This window comes from Microcaecilia unicolor, chromosome 3, assembly GCF_901765095.1.
Source record: "Microcaecilia unicolor chromosome 3, aMicUni1.1, whole genome shotgun sequence".
Classification (NCBI taxonomy): Eukaryota; Metazoa; Chordata; class Amphibia; order Gymnophiona; family Siphonopidae; genus Microcaecilia; species Microcaecilia unicolor.
In genome coordinates, this window is record NC_044033.1 from 209953109 (window position 1) to 209976150 (window position 23042).

Consider the following 23042-nt stretch of genomic DNA (forward strand, 5'->3'; position numbering starts at 1 on the left):
CACCTGCACTCCTGACGATGCACCTCCGTCCGACGACATCAGCAGACGAAGTCTCGGTACCACCGACGTCGATGCAGTCGCCCGATGCCTCGGCGCCGATGCAGAGGTCCGATGCCTCGATGCAGTCGATGGAGCGGCAGCCAAGGAAGATGGTCCGGACGCTGACGACGTCGATGCACTCGATGCCTCCGGTGCCGATGTCGACGAAGAGCCCGAGAACAAAACGTTCCACTGGGCTAATCTCGCTACCTGAGTCCGCCTTTGTAACAGGGAACACAGACTGCAGTTCTGAGGGCGGTGCTGGGTGAGATTACCCGGGCGCACTGGGTGCACTTCTTGAAGCCGCTGGAAGGCTTCGATGTCATGGGCGGAAAAATCACGCCGGCGAAATCAAAAGCTGAAATGGCGAAAATTGAAGCACCAAAATTTAAGGGGAGAAAAAATCTCGACCGAGGCCAAACTCGGCCTACCCCGACAACGAAAGAAAACTTACGGGGCAAAAGCTGAGAAATTACGGGAAGGGCAGAAAACCCGAAAGGGTCTTCCGGAACACTTCCGGAGCGCTTCCCGAACTTTTTGTAACGAAAAAGAAGAAAAAACACGTCGAAAAGGACGCGCGAGGTCGACTCTCTGGGGCACGAACGGCGTAACACGACCGTACCGAGCGCGGACGAAAGAAGACTGGCCGGCTCGAGTCGGTTTCGGGCGGGAAGACGGCTGTGCATGCGCAGTGCGCATGGGCGCGCGAGGACTAGCAAAGGCCTTTGCTAGTAAACTTTCCGATGGAGGGGGCTGCCGAGGACGTCAACCCATCAGTGAGAACAAGCAGCCTGCTTGTCCTCGGAGAATGATCGTTATGTCTACATGGTGCTGCTTTGTCCTAGTACCTTATTAAGGAGTTACTATAAGTTTGGGTGCATCCAAATCCACACCAGCTGTCAGTCTCCATGCTGTATACTTGTCCCATTGTTTATAGAATTGTGTAATCCGTCCTGCCTTTATTGCAGTTATTTTAGACATTTGATAGAGATAATCCATCTTATGTACCACCTTTATCACTGGCGGCATCGTGGGTTGTTTCCACGCTGAGGCCAATGCAATCTTCCCTGCGACCAGCCACACCGAGGCCAGTCAATGTGTTGTCGATGGAATGGCTGCCGGTTGAAAATGCAATAGGCACGTCTCAGCCTTAAAGTCATATGGTTTCCCTATGATTTTTTTTCTAGCGTCTGAATTAGCTCCAACCAATACCCCTTGCGCCTTGGGGCATGTCCACCATATATGAATCATATCACCTATTTCCCTGCACCCCCTCCAGCACCAACCGTTGCCTTTCCTATACATTTTTGCTATTTTATGAGGAGTCAGATACCATTGATACAACATTTTATATCCGAGTCATTCCGTGTCAAGTGGACAAATTTTAAAGGTCGTCCCCACATCACCATCTCGGATTTTGATGAAATTTGGTACATAGTTTCTTTATGATAAAAAACTAAGCTGTGCAAAATTTTAGTTCAAAAGACTAAAAATTGGAGGTTCTAGGGGACCTTAAGTAAAGGGTTGCAAAATGTCGCCTGAGCAAAAATGACATTTTGGCCAACTTCCAGAAGCTGTAAAACTGGAAGTTTTAGTAGTACAAGGGGGATATTTGGAGCACCTGCACTACGTTTAGGGCTTAATGAACTGGCAAAACCCCATGTTCCTAGTCCTCTTACATTTTGAATGGGATGCTTTGGTTAGGCTGCCGTTTGAGCCCTTGGTTGCTGTTTCGGACAAGGATCTTTCCTTAAAGATGGTTTTCTTGGTGGCCATTACTTCAGCTCGGAGGGTGTCGGAGCTTCATGCTTTGTCTTGTAGAGAACCCTTTTTTACTTTTTCCAAGGAAAAGGTTTCGTTGCGGCCAGTGCCGTCCTTTTTGCCCAAGGTGGTCTCAGAGTTTCATGTTAATCAAGTCATTTCCTTGCCAGTTTTGGGTAATTTGGCGGGGGATACGGAGCAGCGTCGTCTGGCAACGCTAGATGTGCGGAGAGTCTCGCGCTGTTATATTTCCAGAACTCCGGAGTATAGAGTTTGTTCGTTCTGCATGGTGGTGCAAAAAAGGGTGCGGCAGCTTCCAAGGCAACGATAGCAAGGTGGTTAAAGGAGGCGATTGTTTCAGCTTATTTGCTAAAAGGTCGCTTGGCTCCTAAGGAGTTTTCGGCCCATTCTACCAGGTGAATGGCGACCTCCTGGGCGGAGTGTAGTATGATTCCTCCGTTAGATATTTGTCAAGCGGCGGTTTGGTCTTCCTTGCATTCCTTTGTTAAGCATTATAGGATTGATGTGCATGCCAAGGAAGAGGCAGGCTTTGGGGCTGCAGTGTTGACCTCTGGCCTTCGTGGATCCCGCCCGTAGGATATTTACTGCTTTGGTACGTCCCACGCGTCTTGACCGGTCTGGAGGGTCGTGGAGGAAGGTGAAATTAGATCTTACCTGCTAATTTTCTTTCCTCTAGACCCTCCAGACCGGTCAAGGCCTGCCCTGTCTGTATTTTAGGCCAGGTGGTATGTTTGGTCTGTTATTTCTCGGCAGCTGTTGATTGTTGTGTCTATGGATTCAGACTCTGGTTTACCAGTTTTTGTTGGTTTGAGTCTGGGCAGGTGTGACAGTGTTTGGTAGTCCACCTGTGGAAGCACACACAAAAAAGGGACACAGTAAGAGAAATAAGTCGCAGCAGCTTAACACCCTTCAAAAAACGAACAACATCAGGACTAGAAGCTAAAGACTTCCCCTGAACCTTCCCCCGAAAACAGGACAAAGCTGCCACTTGTACTTTTAAAGAGGACAAGGCCAGACCCCTGTCCATACCATCCTGTAAGAACTCCAATACATCAGTCACAGATGCACGAAAAGGAAGAACCTGTCTACCTGCGCACCAATGCTCAAAAACTCTCCAGACCCGGACGTAAGCCAACGAAGTAGATTGCCTATGAGAGCTCAACATTGTGGTGATAACTCTGGACGAAAAACCTCTCTTCTTTAACCTGTGTCTCTCAAGGGCCAGGCCGTAAGCGAGAACCGATCCGGATCTGGCATAACTATCGGTCCCTGACACAACACCACTGAATCTGACAACGGAAGAGGGTCTGCTACCGCCAGCCGTACCAGATCTCCGAACCATGGCCGACGCGGCCAATTCGGGGCTATCAAAATCACCCGTCCGGAGTGCCGAGCTATGCGTTGAACTACGCATCTAACAGCCATGGAGGAAAAACATACAGCAACTCCTGAGGCCAAGGCACCAGAAGAGCGTTGATCCCTTCCGCTCGAGGGTCCCTCCAACAACTGAAAAACCTCGGCACTTGAGCATTGTGGGCCGTTGCCATCAGGTCCACCTCGGGAAGTCCCCAGACCGACACAATGCGCTCGAACACCGACCGATGCAGAGACCACTCTCCGGGGTCTAGAGTATGCCTGCTCAGGTAATCTGCGTCCACATTGTCCACTCTGGCCACATGTGCCGCGGAGAGTGCTAGAAGGTGACTCTCCGCCCATTGGCACAACAGCGCCACCTCCTCCGCGACCGCCTGACTCTTCGTGCCCCCCTGACGGTTGACATAAGCCACGGCGGTGGTGTTGTCGCAGAACACCCTGTTTTCCGGAACAGGAGACTCTGAAAAGCCTGAAGCGCGAACCGAATGGCCAGAGTTTCCAAACGATTGATGGACCACTGAGCTTCTGAGTCCACCGACCTTGAGCCACTTGCCCGAGACAATGAGCTCCCCAGCCTTGTAGACTGGCGTCTGTGACGAGGACCACCCACTGCGGGGCCTCCAACGGCATTCCCTTTTCCAGATTGCTTGTGTCTAGCCACCACCGGAGACTGAGGCGAGGGATTACTGCCAGCTGAAGACGAATGTCCAACTCCTGACTCAGTGGTGACCAACGACTGAGAAGAGCTAACTGCAACTGCCGCATGTGCGCCCGGGCCCACGAACTACCTCTATGGTGGCCGCCATCAACCCCAGGACTTGCAGATACTCCCGGGCCGTCGGTGCTGAGTCCGCCAGAAACCGACGAATCTGACCCTGCAACTTGCGAATCCGGGGACCGGGCAAGAACACTCAACCCTTCTTGGTATCGAAAAGCACCCCCAGATATTCCAGAGACTGCGACGACACCAGATGACTCTTGCCGAAGTTCACTACCCAGCCCAGAGACTGAAGAAACTGAACCACTCGAGCAGTAGCCATCTCGCTCTCCGACCTGGACTTGGCCCGAATCAGCCAATCGTCCAGGTACGGGTGCACCAGAACACCCTGCCTCCGCAAAGCCGCTGCCACTACCACCATAACTTTGGAAAAAGTTCGGGGAGCCGCTGCTAGTCCGAAAGGTAGAGCACAGAACTGAAAGTGCTTCCCTAATACCGAAAAGCGAAGAAATCGCTGATGAGCGGCACGAATAGGAATGTGGAGATAAGCTTCTGTCAAATCCAAAGACGTTAGAAACTCTCCATCCTGAACCGCGACAATGACCAACCGCAACGTTTCCATGCGAAACGAGCGAACCTTGAGAGCTGCATTGACCCTCTTTAGATCTAAGATAGGCCGAAAGGCATCCTCCTTCTTTGGGACCACAAAATACAGTGGGGGAAATAAGTATTTGATCCCTTGCTGATTTTGTAAGTTTGCCCATTGACAAAGACATGAGCAGCCCATAATTGAAGGGTAGGTTATTGGTAACAGTGAGAGATAGCACATCACAAATTAAATCCGGAAAATCACATTGTGGAAAGTATATGAATTTATTTGCATTCTGCAGAGGGAAATAAGTATTTGATCCCCCACCAACCAGTAAGAGATCTGGCCCCTACAGACCAGGTAGATGCTCCAAATCAACTCGTTACCTGCATGACAGACAGCTGTCGGCAATGGTCACCTGTATGAAAGACACCTGTCCACAGACTCAGTGAATCAGTCAGACTCTAACCTCTACAAAATGGCCAAGAGCAAGGAGCTGTCTAAGGATGTCAGGGACAAGATCATACACCTGCACAAGGCTGGAATGGGCTACAAAACCATCAGTAAGACGCTGGGCGAGAAGGAGACAACTGTTGGTGCCATAGTAAGAAAATGGAAGAAGTACAAAATGACTGTCAATCGACAAAGATCTGGGGCTCCACGCAAAATCTCACCTCGTGGGGTATCCTTGATCATGAGGAAGGTTAGAAATCAGCCTACAACTACAAGGGGGGAACTTGTCAATGATCTCAAGGCAGCTGGGACCACTGTCACCACGAAAACCATTGGTAACACATTACGACATAACGGATTGCAATCCTGCAGTGCCCGCAAGGTCCCCCTGCTCCGGAAGGCACATGTGACGGCCCGTCTGAAGTTTGCCAGTGAACACCTGGATGATGCCGAGAGTGATTGGGAGAAGGTGCTGTGGTCAGATGAGACAAAAATTGAGCTCTTTGGCATGAACTCAACTCGCCGTGTTTGGAGGAAGAGAAATGCTGCCTATGACCCAAAGAACACCGTCCCCACTGTCAAGCATGGAGGTGGAAATGTTATGTTTTGGGGGTGTTTCTCTGCTAAGGGCACAGGACTACTTCACCGCATCAATGGGAGAATGGATGGGGCCATGTACCGTACAATTCTGAGTGACAACCTCCTTCCCTCCGCCAGGGCCTTAAAAATGGGTCGTGGCTGGGTCTTCCAGCACGACAATGACCCAAAACATACAGCCAAGGCAACAAAGGAGTGGCTCAGGAAGAAGCACATTAGGGTCATGGAGTGGCCTAGCCAGTCACCAGACCTTAATCCCATTGAAAACTTATGGAGGGAGCTGAAGCTGCGAGTTGCCAAGCGACAGCCCAGAACTCTTAATGATTTAGAGATGATCTGCAAAGAGGAGTGGACCAAAATTCCTCCTGACATGTGTGCAAACCTCATCATCAACTACAGAAGACGTCTGACCGCTGTGCTTGCCAACAAGGGTTTTGCCACCAAGTATTAGGTCTTGTTTGCCAGAGGGATTAAATACTTATTTCCCTCTGCAGAATGCAAATAAATTCATATACTTTCCACAATGTGATTTTCCGGATTTAATTTGTGATGTGCTATCTCTCACTGTTACCAATAACCTACCCTTCAATTATGGGCTGCTCATGTCTTTGTCAGTGGGCAAACTTACAAAATCAGCAAGGGATCAAATACTTATTTCCCCCACTGTAGATCGAATAGCAGCCCGAGCCGCGCTGAGCGAGGGGAACCGGAACCACCGCCCCCAGCCTGATCAGACGAGCCAAAGTGTCCCGCACTGCTGCCCGCTTGAGCCTCGAATGACAAGGGGACTCCAAGAACCTTTCGGGAGGTGAACTGTCGAACTCCAGGGCATAGCCATCTCGCACCACCTCGAGAACCCACTGATCTGAAGTGATTTGGGCCCAGTTCTGGTAAAAAAGACTCAAACGAGCCCCTACCCGAACCAGAGCCTGGGCCCGCACACATTCATTGTGCATTACGCCCCAAGACCTGACCTCCCGTGGAAAAGTCACACCCTCCGCGACGACTCCCATGAAAGGACTGGGTGCACTGAAAGAACCGACCTCTAGGAGCCCCACTAGACCTCCCTGGCCTATACCGACGAGCCTCCTTAAACCGACCTCGGGAGGAAGTACCCCTGGAAGCCGCCTTGGGACGAAAATCCGGAAGCCGAGGGGCCTTGGCATCACTGAGACCTTTCACCAACTTATCCAATTCCTCACCAAAAAGCATGGACCCCTTGAAGGGAAGAGAACACAGCTTAGCCTTAGAGGCCGTGTCCTCGACCCAACCGCATAACCAAAGGGCCCTACGCGCCCCCACTACCATAGCCATATTCTTTGCCGAAGCACGCAATAAATCATAAAGAGCGTCCGACAAAAAGAACGATCCATCTCCAGCTTGGCTAACTCCTGGACCCCCGAGGAACCAACATCCACCGAATCATCCAGAAGCTTCTCGGCCCAGCGAAAACACGCCCGAGCTACCAGGCCCCCACACACCGAGGCCTGCAAGGCAAGAGCTGACAGATCAAAACTACGCTTGAGAAATGATTCCAGCCTCCTATCCTGGGGGTCACGGAGAGTGGTACCTCCGTCTACCGGGATTGCCACGGCTTTAGTAACTGCTGTCACCACGGCATCCATTGTGGGAGCCTTAAAGGAATCCCTATCCTCCTGCGGAAGAGGATAAAGCCTCGCCATGGCTTTCACGACTTTACATGGCGCATCCGGAACATTCCACTCCTGAAAAACCATATCCCGGAGATCCTTGTTCATGGGGAAGGACCGGGCTTTCCTCTGGATACCTTTAACTAAGGGATCCACCTGTCTAGCCTCCCCCATGGCTACCTCTGGCTGATCAAACTTAAGGGTGGCCGACACCTGATCTATAAGCTCAGACAGCTCATCCATGTGAAAAATACGAACCACCGAGGGATCCTCACCAGGAATTAAGCACTCCGCATCCTGCGAGCCTTCAAACCCCTCTGGGTCCCCCAATTCACTAAGCGCTCCGTCAGAACCACCCGGAGAAAAAAACTCCCCGTCCTCTGACCAATCCACCCGTGGTCTTTTTGCCAACGAGGTACTAGCCCCCTCCTCCAATTGGGGGGGTCCCGTCCTTCATGTCTGATAGAGGGTCCACACAAACTCAGGGGGGGAAACCAACCCCTCCAGGAGCCTCAGACGGGCCTTTTGCGACCAAAACGGGGGAAGCGGGCCCAAAAACCGCTGATTCCGCAGTGCGCGCCGCTGACAAAATGGCGGACGTTCCCGCCAAAACCGGAACCGCCGACGATGTCCCGAGCGGCGTCCCCACTGCCCCAGCAACTCCCGAAACTGCCGGGACCTCCGCAGTTAACTCTGGGGGAGCCGCTGCCACCAGCACCTGCTTCGGTTCGCCACAAAGACGGCACTGAGCTCCCAGGGATTCCACACCGCAGCGCACACGCGACACCGGAACAGTTTGCCCGCCATCCAAACACAAGGGCAAAACAAAAACCAATTACGCGCGAGCTGGACCCAAAATGCTTTCACTCACTCAACACACTCGCGCTGCTCTCACGCTCTAACAAAGAACTGAAACTCCGTTCGTTCCGAGCAGGAGAAAATTCACTGTTGCCCTTAAAGAAACAGGAACATCAAATTGGCAGCTGAGAATTGTGAGGCACTCAAGGCTACAGTACCAGGAAAGCAGCCGAGGCACAAAGCTGACAGGTTCTCAAACAGACAGCAGCACAGGGGGAGGGACCCAAAATAGGTGCGACACCCCAGGGGGAACACACTGGGCCCCACCGGACCCAGGGCCCCGAAGCACTTATGATTTTTTTTTTTTTTAACACATGTACAGGGTATGTCAAGAAACAGAAAATGGTCAGGAAACCAACCAGTCCCCGTGACCTAGTATCCAAACTACCTCACCAGACTATTGAAGACTGCACAGGCTGTCCTTCTACCTCTGCTGAGACTGAGAAAATACTGGCTAGTGGATGTACTGCACAGGTTATATATACAGTATTCAAAAGCTCAGTGTTTCTCAGTCTCCCTCTGCTGGTAGGAGGACATAACCCACGCGTCTTGACTGGTCTGGAGGGTTGTGGAGGAATGCCTTGTGCATCAGAAAAACAAATTCCAGCAAAAACGGGGTGTCAGCACCCCCCAGAGGCCCCGCTGCTGCCCTCCACCAGTCCGCTGTCCTGCAAAGCTGGCAGCGAGGTAACAGACACAACTCAGCTATCACCCGCTACATGAACAGCAGGATCACCACATGGGAGAAGGGCAGAGGAGAGGCCCAAAGAGCCCACCAAAACTACATCTGCTGTCTCTGCATGCTCCCCCGGGTCAGCGCGCACCTCAATCTCTGCCTCATGTGGTCCCTGAACCGGAGTGCGCAAACATGCGGGACAGATGCTGGACGTTACTCTCTGGTTCCCACTGGGAGAAGAATAGATTCTGGAATGTTGTGCACTAGCACTATGGTTCCACCTCCCCCCCCCCCCCCCCCCCTTACCTTGCTCTTTTTTTATTATTTTTTTTTAAGACAGAATGCTTCTGGAGCCAAAACCAACCTCAAAGGCACAACAACTCGTTCAGAAAGAGGTGGTCTATTTTTTTTTTGGGGGGGGGGGGGGGGGGAGAGAAGAGCACCCTGCAATCCCAAACGAGGGAAACCTCAACCCCAGGAGCTCAACTGAGGGACAGGCCAGGAGCCACCTCAATCCAGAGATGCAATAGTCATTACCCTCCACCTGCTAAAACAGAGAAAATAATGAGGTTTCTGCTGCTGAACAGGACCAGGTATAGTAGACCTCTGAAGTTCGCTCTTACCTCCACCTGCTGGGTGAGGGACACAACCCACAAGTCTCTGGATTGATCTGTGGGACGCTATGGAAATTAGACCTAATTTTCTTTTCTTTAGACCCTCCAAACTTGATTATGCATGCCTACCAACAGATGGAGACTGAGAATCGTATAAGAACACTGTGCAGTTCCCAGTCAGTCAGGGGACTCTGGTAATTGCTGTAACCAAAGTAACATCCGCCACGCCACAGATGGTGGCCTGCCACTCACCGCCCTGATGGATGTCCCCAGCCTAAGCTGATGCTCCACTCAATTCTCGTGGCACTCCCCCAGGGCCAAGCCCCTTTGCAACAAGACAGCAGTTTTTTTTTTTTTTAGTTATGAGCGTCCACTTTAAAAGGTACTTCCAGTACTTGTCCACCTTCTCGGGACTGAAGGGATACAGGTGATGCAACTTGAGTGTTCTTCGATCTATCTTGTCTGATTACGAAATCCACTCCTGTCATGTTTGCTTGTGTGTCATCCACTGTCACTTCTAAGATCTTCACTGTGGATACTGCACATTTAATGAGCAGAGACAACCCCTGCTTCCTAAAGCCTAAAGAGTGGATGATCGGCAAGTCATCTTCCCACACTGAATCATCTTCCAAGTTCAGGTCCTGCTCTGCCTCTGACATGTCAGAGTTCTGGGTCCAAGTCAAGGTCCCAGAGTCATTTATTTCTTTGGCCCAGCAGGTCACAACCCCCTCCCTCCCCAACTGAAGTGTCTAGGTAGGGCATTCCTCCTATCCCCACTTCTGGCTGACTCAGCTGCACCAGCTCTTATTTATTTGGATTTAGCTCCCACTTTTTTTCAGTAGTAGTTTGAGGCGAGCTACATTCAGGTACTTCTTTGACCCTGGAGGGCTCTACCTGTACCTATGGAAATGGAGGGTTAACCGACTTGCTCAAGATTACAAGGAGCTTCCCTGGTTGTCAGCCCAGTGCTCTAACCACTAGGCTACTGCTCCACTATTGTACAGGGGCTTGAGCCAAGAGTTCCTCCAGTAGGGGATAAAACATACACATCTGGACTGGTCTGGCAGGATTAAAAACAACAAACAAAAACAAATTCTCCTGTGCAAACTCTATACAGATGAACACCAATACCAGTGTCTAAAAATTCAGAAAATCTGAAGCCATTAAGCCAGGATTTACAAGAATCATACAACTTGGCTAAATGGGAGCAAGGGCATGAATCCAGAACACTGTAGCTTACCTGTGGGTTTCTGAACTTCTAAGGACTTCCCTTTGTATGTATCAAACAGATTGAGTGAGGAATACTTTTTGCCATCCTTCCCTTTTGCAGTTTGCCCCAAACGATCGGACATCGCGCTGGAAGCTCATTGAGTATGCCGGTTCCTCAGCTGGCACCCCACGAAACGTGCCTCCTTCTGCTAGAAAAGAATGTTGGAAGGTAAGCATGCAACAATGACCAGAGCAGGCAAGACTGAAAGCACGAGAAACCGCAAACATCAAAGCACAAATTTAAAAAAGAAAAAAAAAAAACCAAAACCAACCAACCCAAATACACAGCTAAGGCTCCATCAGGCTGACTCTTACCTATAACCAGAAAGGGAAAATTAGGTTCTTACCTTGGTAATTCTCTTTCCTTTAGTCATAGCAGATGAAGCCATTACGTATGGGTTGTGTCCATCAACCAGCAGGGGGAGATAGAGAGCACTCAACTTTTCACAGTGCCTCATGGCCAGCCAGCTCCACTGCCTCTTCAGTATTTGAAGCTTCCAAAGCAGTATGGCAAACCACAATGGGAATAACATGAACTTTCCTCACAGTGAACGATGGCCCCTTAACAAGGGCATGAACTCAAAAGGAGGGAATGAACACATCCTCCTGGAGGGAATAAACTCGTCCTCCTTATTGAATAACTGGAGGGGATACACGCAACCTCCTGGAGGGAATAAACATCCTCCAAAACAAACTGGAGGGAATGGACTCATCCTCCTATAAGTGAACATGAATCCTGAAGACTGTTTTCCAACTTTCTCCCAAGGAAGGAACTTCAGGAAACAAGAACAGAACCTGAAACAGATTCACAGCATACAGACAATCATACAGGGAGGGCTCATGGCTTCATCTGCTATGACTAAAGGAAAGAAAATTACCAAGGTAAGAACCTAATTTCCCCTTCCTTGTCATCAAGCAGATGAAGCCATTACGTATGGGATGTAACAAAGCAATCCCTATATAGGGTGGGAACAGGTCACACCACGCGCTAGCACTTGTGCTCCAAAACGCGCATCCCTCCTAGCAGCCACATCCAGCCTGTAATGTCGGGCAAAAGAGAGCTTAGAAGCCCATGTTGCTGCACTGCATCTCTCTTGACGAGAGAGTGCTCCAGTTTCAGCCCAAGAGGAAGAAATCGCTCTGGTAGAATGCGCCTTAAAGGCTACAGGCGGAGACCGGCCGGCAAGCAAATAAGCTGAAAAGATAGATTCTTTGAGCCAGCGGGCAATAGTGGCTTTAGACGCTGGAGACCCTCTGCGAGAACCTAATAGCAAAACAAACAGATGATCAGAGGTCCTGAAAGAGTCAGTAACTCGCAGATACTGCAGCAGAGTCCTGCGCACATCCAACAGGTGCAATTGCCCAAAAGATTCTGGAAACTCCTCCTTGACAAAGGAGGGCAATAAAATAGGTTGGTTTAGGTGAAACACTGAAACCACCTTAGGCAGAAAAGGGTCTCTACAGGACAGCGCCTGGAGCTCTGACACCCATCTCGCCGAAGATGGCTTTCAGTGTCAAATCTGTCTCTGAAGCACGCCGAAGCGGTTCAAAGGGAGCACCCTGAAGGGCTTTCAGCACTAGCCCCAGGATCCAAGCTGGACAAGGTGCACGCACGGGAGGACGGAGCCGAAGCACCCCTCTAAGAAACCGTGCCACATCTGGATGAGCAGCTAAAGACAAGCCTTCAACCTTGCCACGCAGGAAGGCCAACGCTGCCACTTGCACCCGCAGGGAATTATAGGCCAAGCCTTTTTGTACACCATCCTGCAAAAAGTCCAGAATCGGCGAGACAGGAGCCCGCAGGGGTGTGATCTCTTTAGAAGCACCCCAGACTTCAAACTGGCGCCAAATCCTGGCATAAGCCACGGAAGTGGAACACTTGCGAGCTTGCAGGAGAGAGTGGTAGTTACTTTATTGGAATAGCCTTTGTCTCTCAATTGCGCCCTCTCAATCGCCAGGCCATAAGACCAAATCGGCCGGCGTCCTCCATGGTCACCTGACCCTGTGACAACAGGTTGGGAACCAGAGGTAACTGAAGGGGATCCTCTACGAGCATCTGTCGGAGGTCCGCATACCAAGGCCTCCTGGGCCAATCCGGGGCGACGAGAACCACTTCTCCTGGATGCAGCCGAATCCGCAGGAGCACTCGCCCTATCAAGGAACACATACAGTAGGCCCGGAGGTCAGGGTTGAGCCAAGGCATCCAACCCCGCCGAGCGAGGATCTCTCCGTCTGCTGAAGCAGCACGGGACTTTGGCATTGGTGCTTGTCATCATTAGATCCATCACGGGCTTGCCCCACTTGACACATATCTGCAGGAATACTTTGTCTGCAAGTTCCCACTCCGCTGGATCGATCTGATGCCTGCTTAGATAATCGGCTTGCACGTTGCTCTGACCTGCAACGTGAGCTGCCGACAGAAACTGTAGATGCAGCTCGGCCCAGTGGCAAATTTGTTCGGCCTGCGCGGCTAGAGCTCTGCAATGAGTGCCGCCTTGTCGATTTATGTAGGCCACTGCTGTCGTGTTGTCCTGTCTGACAGCCAATCCTTCCAGGGTCACTTGAAAGGCCAGAAGCGCCTGAAACACCGCTTTCAACTCTAGGCGGTTGATTGACCACTCCGACTCCTCGAGTGTCCATAGACCCTGGGCATGCTTCCCCTTGCAATGTGCGCCCCAGCCTTTCAGGCTGGCATCTGTCACCACTAGGCACCAATCGGGGAGCACCAGCGGCATTCCTCGCCGCAGCATGCTGTCTGAGAGCCACCACTCCATGCTAAGTCGGGCCGCAGGGAGCCAAAAGAGTCTGCATTGATAATCCTGAGATACTGGAGACCATCCTTGGAGTAGAGCATACTGTAGAGGTCTCAGGTGCGCTCTCGCCCAGGGCACCAGTTCCATGGTGGCCGTCATCGATCCAAGCAGCTGAACAATGTCCCAAGCTCGCGGGCGGGGCATCCTCAGGAGCAGACGGACCTGATTCTGAAGCTTGCACCGCCTTTGCTCGGGTAGGTACACATACCCCGAGGCTGTGTCGAACCTGGCCCCCAAATATTCTAGAGACTGCGAGGGGGTCAGGTGACTTTTGGCCAAATTGACAACCCAGCCCAGAGATTGAAGTACTGAGACCACTCTGGCTGTGACATGCTGACTCTCTGCAGCAGAGTTTGCTCGAATGAGCCAGTCGTCCAGGTACGGGTGAACCTGAATACCCTCTCGCCTTAGAAAGGCAGCTACCACCACCATAACCTTCGAAAAGGTGCGGGGAGCTGTGGCGAGGCCAAAAGGCAAGGCCCGGTACTGGAAATGCTTTCCCATCACCGCAAACCTCAGAAACTTCTGGTGCGGGGGCCAAATTGGAATGTGCAAGTAAGCTTCTTTCAGGTCCAGAGACATGAGAAACTCTCCTGGCTGTACCGCCTCAATGACGGAGCGCAGGGTTTCCAAGTGAAAATGCCGCACTCTCAGGGACTTGTTTAATTCTTTCAAGTCCAGAATAGGGCAAAAAGACCCTCCTTTTCGCGGCACCACAAAGTAGATGGAGTAGCAGCCGCAGCCGTGTTCGGCGGGAGGTACCGGGAACACGGCCCCTATCTGAATCAGACCTTGCAAAGTCTCCTCTACCGCCGCCCGTTTGGCGGCAGAACCGCATCGGGACTCCACAAACACGTCTCTTACAGGGGCGTGGAATTCTATTCTGTAACCGTCTCTGATCAGGTCCAAGACCCATTGATCTGAGGAAATGTTGGCCCACTCCTCGGCAAAGAGGGAAAGACGTCCTCCGATGACAGGACTCGAGGAAAGGGCCGGCGCACCATCATTGAGAGGGTCGCCCCTGAACTCCAGGCCTTGAGCCAGCAGCTGCGGAACGTTTGTCCGAGTGAAAAGAGTTCCTCTGCTGAAAACGGGCACGAGAAGTGAACCCAGCAGAACGCCCCGGGCGGTACCTTCGAGTTTCACAGAAGCGAGGTCTGTAAGAGGAGTGGACCGCCGCACCCTTAGAGGAAGGCCGAGGCCTATCTTCGGGCAAGCGCTGGGGTTTAGCCTCACCCAGGCCCTTCACAATTTTCGGGAAAGCCAGCAGATCAATGTCACAACAAAAAGATTTTATTGAAGATACCGTGTATGAACAAATCGCCCGATACAGGCCGTGTTTCGCCCACCTAGGGCTGCGTCAGGGGCTAAAATGAACAAATATATAATAATTATCATAGATCATAATAAATAAAATATAACCCACATACAAGCATAATATATCAAATATATAAATTGACAAAAAACAATAAAATATGGAATATTACTAGGTATACATAGAGAGTATACTAGAATAATTACATGAATAAACATATCGCTAGGCACTGTCCAATATAAATAATATATATATACATGTACATAAAAGAGCATACATAAGAAAATATATATATAAAAGAAGTATATATAATGCAACAATTGTATGACAGTGCATATAAACATATATAAAAGCATAATAAAATCTGTCATCACGTAACAGCAAAGCAAGGGCACTGGTATAGGTTACGAACTTCAATACAAATATGTATCTCATTTATAAAAAAATTTTTTATACATATTTGTATTGAAGTTCGTAACCTATACCAGTGCCCTTGCTTTGCTGTTAAATGATGTCAGATTTTATTATGCTTTTATATATATGTTTTCTTATATATGCTCTTTTATGTACATGTATATATATATTATTTATATTGGACAGTGCAGCACTCTCTGAAGGGGAATGAGCCCTTCTGCGCTTCATATTCTGCCAATTATCAGGGAATAATGCCTCAGAGGGCATACCCCGGCTAGAATCCACCAGGGGGGGGGGGGGGCATTAGAAGAGGCCCCTGCAGGGTTTTGTGGGAGAGCTCTTTTAAGCATGTATGCTTTATGCATTAATAAGCCAAAATCAGGGGAGAAAAACTCACCCTGGGCACCCGGATCTCTGCCGAAGCTAGTAGCTCTCATATCAGCTGCACTCCGAGGCCGCCCCCCGGGCTCAGGACTCTCCGTCTCAGCAGAGGTCGCGCCATGTGGTAAATTCAAAATGGCGTCCGCTGCCAGCTCAGAGCGCGAAGAATCGTCGCTCGCCATGCTCGGGCCGGCTCTAACGTCTGTACAGCCCGATTTACAGAGCCCTGCTGCTGATCTGCACTTGCCACACTTGGAACAGCGCTTTACATTCTCTGCAGCCATCGCCGAAAACGGCGGTAAAATTCAAAATGGTGGTTCGTGCCAAAATCGCCCCGATCGCGGGCCCACCCCGGAGGAGTCAGAAAACACCTCACTGGACCGAGTATCACAGCTCCGGTCCCACAGAAAAAGGCAAGGAAAAAACCTCTGTTCCTTTTTTTTTTTTTAACGTTGTGAGGAAAGCAGAGGTAAATAGAACTCCGGAGGCTCAGGTGAGTGGGAAAGGCAGGGAAAGGGCGAACCTATGTGCTTGCATCCACTGTTGGTGGGGAAAGACAGGGAAAGATAAGCAATATGTCCACATCCACGGAGGTATGGGTAAGGCAGGGAAAGGACGAACCTATGTGCCTTTAAAGTGAAGCTGCTATAGCCTCCAACACCCCGGCTAACAACTGGCAAGCCAGGAGCCACCTCCAGGCAGATTTTTGATGGAGCTCGAAGATGCTACAACCACTCTGCTAGGGGAGATAGAGATTACTGAAGGAGAGGCAGTGGAGCAAGCTATGAGGCACTGAAAAAAGTGTGCTCTATCTCCCTCTGCTGGTTGATGGACACAACCCATCTGTAATGGCTGCATCTGCTTGATGACAAGGAAAGATGTATTTTACTCATATCAAAAGATAAGAAGCAACTTGGTCTTGAAATAATTTTTCTTTATACACTTGCAGGTACTTTATTTACAGTGAAGTTCAAACCTCTCTCCCCTTCCCAAATATGAACAGTTTAAGACCGTTCAGCATACTAGAGATGTTATGGAAGTAGAGAGGGGTGTGAAGAGGGGGGGGGGGGGGGTTGAACTATTAAATAGCTCTCTTTAATCACTCTCTGCCAGATTTCAAAACTTCCTGAAACCAACTTACTCTTCTCTCCATCCTTACCTCAATCCACTGAGTGGAGGAGTGGCCTAATGGTTAGTGCAGCGAGTTGTGGACCTGGAGAACTAGGTTTGATTCCCGCTGCTGCCTGATGGTCGGCAGTGGGTTGAGAGCCTGGGAACCAGGTTCAATTCTCTCTGCAGCTCCGTGTGACCCTGGGCAAGTCACTTAACCCTCCACTGCCTCAGGTACAACAGTAGTACAATGTACTACTTAGATTGTAAGCCCACTAGGGACAGACCCAGTACCTGTAAAATGAAACTGTAAACCGCTTAGGTCTAAGTGGTATATACATACTGAAAATGAAAGGGAATCATTAGGATTGAAGTCTACTTGCTGGTTGGGGAGAACTATTTCTTCCACCCCACCATGCACAAGCTGTGCCACACTGATGCCAGCCATCGCATACCCTGCATCTGATCAAAACCCATCTGAAGTGATCTGCTGTGTTCCTTTTCTGAAGACAGTACCATAGCACTGGTGACTGAAATCTTTTTATAGACAAAGTTTTATTATCCACTTGACCAGTAGAACTAGAAAGAGCCAGTGTGAGAGCAGTCTGATCAACTTTTGTGCCATCTGTCTCTGCTTGGGCTCTCATCCTTAAGACTATCAGCCTGGGAGATCTTTCTGCAATCCTGCTGCACCAATTAGTATGTGTCTACCATCTGTGGAAGCCAGAGAATACTGTGAAATTGCCCCCCCCCCCCCCCCCGCATCACATTTTATCATGTGATAACATCCTTGAACAAAGAAGTGGTTATTTATTTATTTAAACGTTTATAGCTTGCCTATTAACTAGGCGGGTTACAAAGAAAACATACACATCTTTAAAACAAATCACATCTATTAGCAGAGTGGCATAAACCTACACGTATAGACTAGTCTAGCAGGGTAAGTAAAAGGGCCCTTAATTTTCAAGATATTTAGTTCTTTTTTGGGGGCAGAATTCAACCTATAAGTCTCTTGACATCCAGAAGTGTTGATATCTACAGAACACACTTGGGTAGAGGTGGTGAGCAAGAGAGAATAAAATATCCAGTTAAAAGACATCAAGTTACTGTGGACCAATCACTGACCAAACAAAAATGTTGTGGTCTTTTAATAGCACTGCCCATCACCACAGCAAGCTAAAAGATAGTCAAAAGCAAGCCTGGGGTTTCTTCTACTTGCCAGCAAAGGAAAGGTTCGAAAGCAACCCAACTTTTTGTACAGCTCCTGCTACTCTTGGCACAGCAAGCAACTCAAAATAACTATTTCCTATCCAGTCTGAAAGAAGCAAACCATGCAAAAATCTATGGCATTTTGATTTACTCCCTGGGATCTTGCTGGGTGCTTGTGACCTGGTTTGGTCACTTTGGAAACAGGATGCTGGGCTCGATGTTCTATGTTGGCTCATACTAAAGGTCCATCTTACATCTTCCTGAAAACCCCTCTTGCAGAAATAATGAGACTAGAATAGGAAAAGTTTTTTGGTATTCACAAGGCGAGCAGGTTCATTTAGACATATCTAGGTACATAGGTACCTGTGTATTCTGGCTCTTTTTTGCAGCAAGAGCAAAAAGTGAAAATCCGATTCTATGTGCATAGTCCACCCCACTCCCCAAGGAATGCCTCATTTTAATCTAATGAAATATACAGTAATATAGTAAATGCCATGATATGAACACTAGTATGACCCATCTGGACTAGATGCACATATAAATTCCCAGGTGGAACCTGAAACCTCCTCCTCCATGACCCTCACTCAAGGTATACAGGCAGAAGCATAGTTAATGAGAGTTCTACACTGCAGAAACGGGGTTCACCGCAGCTGTTCTTGCACAGTATAACGAATGGCAATGAGGCAGCAACACCCAAAAGTAAACAGGATTTTAACATACACACACAGCACAAGAAATTTACCACCAGGTGAAAGGGTTAAGTCAAGAGGATTTGATGCCAGTTTGTCTCCCCTCAAACCATAAATACCTGAAACCTTAAAAGACAAAATAGATGTTAACAGCTGCTTCACTGTGCACGTGTCCAAAGGAAATGAAAATACCGCAGACATCTGTGCATAAAATATTAACCTCGCAAATCTATATGTGAGAAAAAGTTTTGGGAAGCAGCAACGCTGTTGCTCATGCACAGATGTGTGCTGGCATCTCATTGGTTTACTGCATCACTGTGAAATACTTTCACTAATCTCACAATAGAAGCCAAACACTCATCCACTGGCGTTACGTGTGGGTGTACTACACGGACTTCTCAGTCTTTCAAAATACTAACCATACCTTCAATCCTATTTACAATTACAGCCCAACTTAAGTCCTAGGTAGAGAAAAGACATTTGAAATAATAAAAAGCACCCAAGACAAAAAAAAACCCAAAACAAAACACCACAACAAAACTACTCAAATCATATAATTATAACAAAGCCAACACTTACAATCTTCAAAACTATGCGGTTAGTCTACCATTCTCCAGGAGAGTACTCCCAGTCATTCCTCATCCATGAAAGCAGTTTTTTTCTTCTGACACAGCACTCAAATCTACTGTTTGCAGATTCATGCTGTAATTGCTAGCTCTTCTTTTTTTTGAAAAAGGTTTGTTTATGGTGTACTATGAATACTGTTATACCTTCCTTCTCTAGTTTATACATATTATTCAGATCCTTGGTCCTATCTTATGACTCAAACGCAAATGGACCGCCATGTTCTTTGGGAGATACGATCTTCAGAAGAGTACTCTAGATAATGACTTTGTAGTGTAGAAGTCACTGAGGTCACATCTCCTCCCCATGTAGCCCAGCATCCCTCTCTGGCTCTGACCACATTCACTGCCATCATGATGTTTCACCACCTTCAGATGAAACAATGTCAGCCCAGACTCTCTCCAGACAGATGATGTGCACCCACATAAATGTAAGTGTAGGTGCAATTTTTGGATGCTCTGTGGGATGCGATATTCACCTTAATGAATCTAGCTGGCTGAAAGGTAACTACTAGATTCTTTTGAGTGAAGATATTAATACACACAAAGCAAGAGGCTTGTGCTGTAGAATTCACAAAGGAACTGCCAAACTGCGATAAAGAGTCAGCATCAAGATGGTTATTGAAGAGTTACAAAAACTGGCCATGCAGTCAATTTTCAGCGAAACATCAACTGTCAAACAAGAAGCATAATAAAAATATAAGTATCACCTCTTGCATTTCAATGAAAGACTAAGGGCCCCGTTTACTAAGGTGCGTTAGCGTTTTTAATGCGGCTACAATTAGCGAGCGCATTGTGTAGGCGCCTATAGGGATATTGTAGGCACAAACATGGTTAACGCGTGTTAAAGATGCTTATGCGCCTATAGCACAGCTTAGTAAACAGGATCCTGTTTACTAAGATGAACTACTGTTTTTAGTGCGTGCTAGAAATTAGCACACACTGTGTAGATACCTGTAGGAATATTATAGGCATCTAAACCATTAACGTACGCTAAAAATGCTAACACACCTCTAGCGCAGCTTCGTAAACAGGCCCTAAAGGTATTATTGCAACCAAACTCTTCTGTACAATTGCCATGACGATACATGGCCGTGTCAGATTTGATTTTGTAACTCTTCAATAAACATCTTGATTTAACTACTCCTGACGCCGACCCATTGTGTGACCTTTAGTGCAGTGAAGAGATTAATATTCAAGTGAGAGTCAATAAAATATGTAGATGTCCAAAAAAATGGTACTGCCTCCAAAAGGTCATTACTAGTACCAAAAACAAAAGTTAGAAGTGTTGAAGTGAGTACTTGGGCATAGATCACAATATACTATGCCAAGCACAAACCAAGCAATAATGGGTCATCCTAAACATTTACAGAGGCCTGGTATTTAGCATAATTAATAAACTGCTTCTAATATAGGTAAAAATGTTTGAAGTCATCCACTGCTTCAACTGGATGGTCCCCGTCTTAGGTGATTGAAATAATTGTCTGCAAAAGCAGTTCACCCATACACAAAACTTAGAAAATCTTGGTTAATAACTGATGGATTCAGCCAGTCAAAATCTTAAAAATCCCAGGCCTCAGAAGATTAATTTATTTCATGTCTAGATGCCCCAAAGAGAGAAACCATAGGCACAATGCCTCTGTATTTTATTTTTTTTTATATACCTATGACAGTAATGAACACTCCTAGGCCAGGGCATGTAGAGTATGAAGTGTAGATCACTTCCAGATGATTAAGCCACATCATCCTTCAACATGTGGAACAGAATAAGCACAAACCAAGGAAGATATCATTTTAGTTTTTAGGAAGGGAAATGAACATTAACATTCCAGTACAGACTTCCTCCAAATACAGTAAACTAAAACACTAGGAATTACAAGAGAAAATGTTTAATGCAAAACCTATTTGGCAGAAATCTACCTTAAAAAGTTGACTTTTAAGACCATCTACCAACCAAGACAAGGTGATTTCCCTTTCTATAGGGATTATTTTTTTCTTAAGGAAAAGTAAGGAAAGCTCTCAGCATCCATGGATTAAGGCTATTGGTACTTAAGATAAGGCTGACCACATCAACACACAAGACGTGCAACTAAAAAATAAAAAAATGCCATACGTAGGAGAATCCCCCAGAAGACATTTCAGTCACAAATGGATCAAAATAAGCCTAAGACATTTCAGCTCTCCCTAACTAGAGGTGCCACCAGTAAAATGATCAGCAATTTAAAAATTTTAAGACATTTCTTATACTTAAAACAAAATTTTAGATACCTTAGAAAAACTATAGCTTGAAAAAACAGAAAAACATAACAATGGGGCAAAGGCATTGTTCATGCATGTATAAAAATAGCAAAGTTAACTCCTTCCCCCCCCCCCACACACACACACAAAAAGGACTGCTATGCAAAGGGAGAAAGTGTGAAACAGTTCCAATTTTATTGATTTTCATTAAGGATCTTTGACAGTAAGCAAATGACGACTTGGGGGGGGGGGGGAGGGAGGGGGGTTAAATAATAATCTTCAGAAAAGCAGGTGTCGAGGAGGAAAAGGAGGCCCTAATGGGAATGCATACCATAACACACACGCATACAATTTGGGGGGTGTAAGATCGCAACCCATCACCCAGAAGCCAATTAAAAACAAAGACATGGATAGTATTTCTAACAAAAAAAAAAAGAAAAAAAGTAGAAAGAAATCTGCCTGCAGAGCTTAAACACCCCCCTCCAGATCTCTCCCTACCTCTTACAAACTACTGGCATATATATATACTATAGTTGATGAAACAATCAGACTAACAAGCAAAGAATAGCGCTTTTAATAAAGGATTGGGGGGGGGGGGAGATCACGCATAAAACCCCCAAACACAATAAACACCACGTAATATATATCAATTTACAACATGTACTTAATACAAGATTTCTCCCCCCCCCCCCCCCCCCGTATATCTTCCCCATCACGTACCCTCTTTGACACAGCGTAAGATATTTAAGCAAAACATTAAAGGAATCAAAAATATACAGACTAGAGAATACTGGTACCCTGAAAGGAGACGATCGGGGGAGGGGGAACTGGATCATTTCAAACGTCTATTAAAAACAATGTTAAAGAATTGTCTCCATTCCTCCAATATAAAAAAAGGAGAAAAAATAGGAAAAGGAGGTTTCACACGAGATAAGGGGGGGGGGGCAGTTTTCTTTGTATTGTTTTAATTTACTTCCCCCCCCCCCCCGTCCAGGTCGGGGGAGGGAGGGATAAGGAATCGCATCCGAGGTTTCCAACGGAAACAAAATGGCGGCGGCGCCATGGCGGACGGAGAGAGCCGGCGGCCCACAAAACGCCGGGCCCACTTGCTCTCTCCCCGCGCCTTCGGCAGCCCCCCCACCAACATACCCACCTGGGCCCGTCGTGCCGGCTGTGGCGCTTCGGCTGGGCCGCTCTCCGGCGGCTAGCGAGGCGCCGGAACGGAGGATGGAGACGGATAGCGGATGTAGATTTTTTTTTTTTTAGTCCTCTTTTATTTTTTTCCCCCCTGTGCTCGGGAACTCTCTCGCTCCCCCTTCCCCCCGCCTCCTCCTGTTTTGTCTCCTTCCTCCTCCTCTTCCTCTAACGGCCATCCGGGGCCCTTGCGCGCCCTCTGTTAGTCCCGCCCACTCCGAGGTCGCGCGCTTTTCCCCGGCCGCCCCTCTTATCAGTATAATTCACACTATGGGCTCTGGAGCTGGTGGGCGGAGGTATGACAGCGCGAGTCCCGCCCCTCCTTTTTTTTTTTTTTTGCGCGAGGCCCATTCTATGCGTAATTGGTAGCTTGGAGGGGAAGAGGTGGGGTTTAAAGGTTCGCTGGCGTCGGGACGTTCAACGTGGCTGCGGCGGTGA

General features: G+C 48.2%; 1 protein-coding gene across 1 annotated transcript in view; it reads right to left on the reverse strand.

Annotated features, from left to right (window-relative positions):
• Positions 1-22668, reverse strand: part of PRRC2A (proline rich coiled-coil 2A) — a 215053-nt gene extending 192385 nt beyond the window's left edge. Inside the window, exons 1-2 of the mRNA XM_030197354.1 lie at positions 22564-22668; positions 10590-10767 (exon numbers count right to left, since the gene is read on the reverse strand). Of these exons, the coding sequence (XP_030053214.1) occupies positions 10590-10701 (112 nt within the window). The 5' untranslated portion in view covers positions 10702-10767; positions 22564-22668. The remainder of the gene's footprint in view (positions 1-10589; positions 10768-22563) is intronic.
• Positions 22669-23042: the final 374 nt, after the last annotated feature.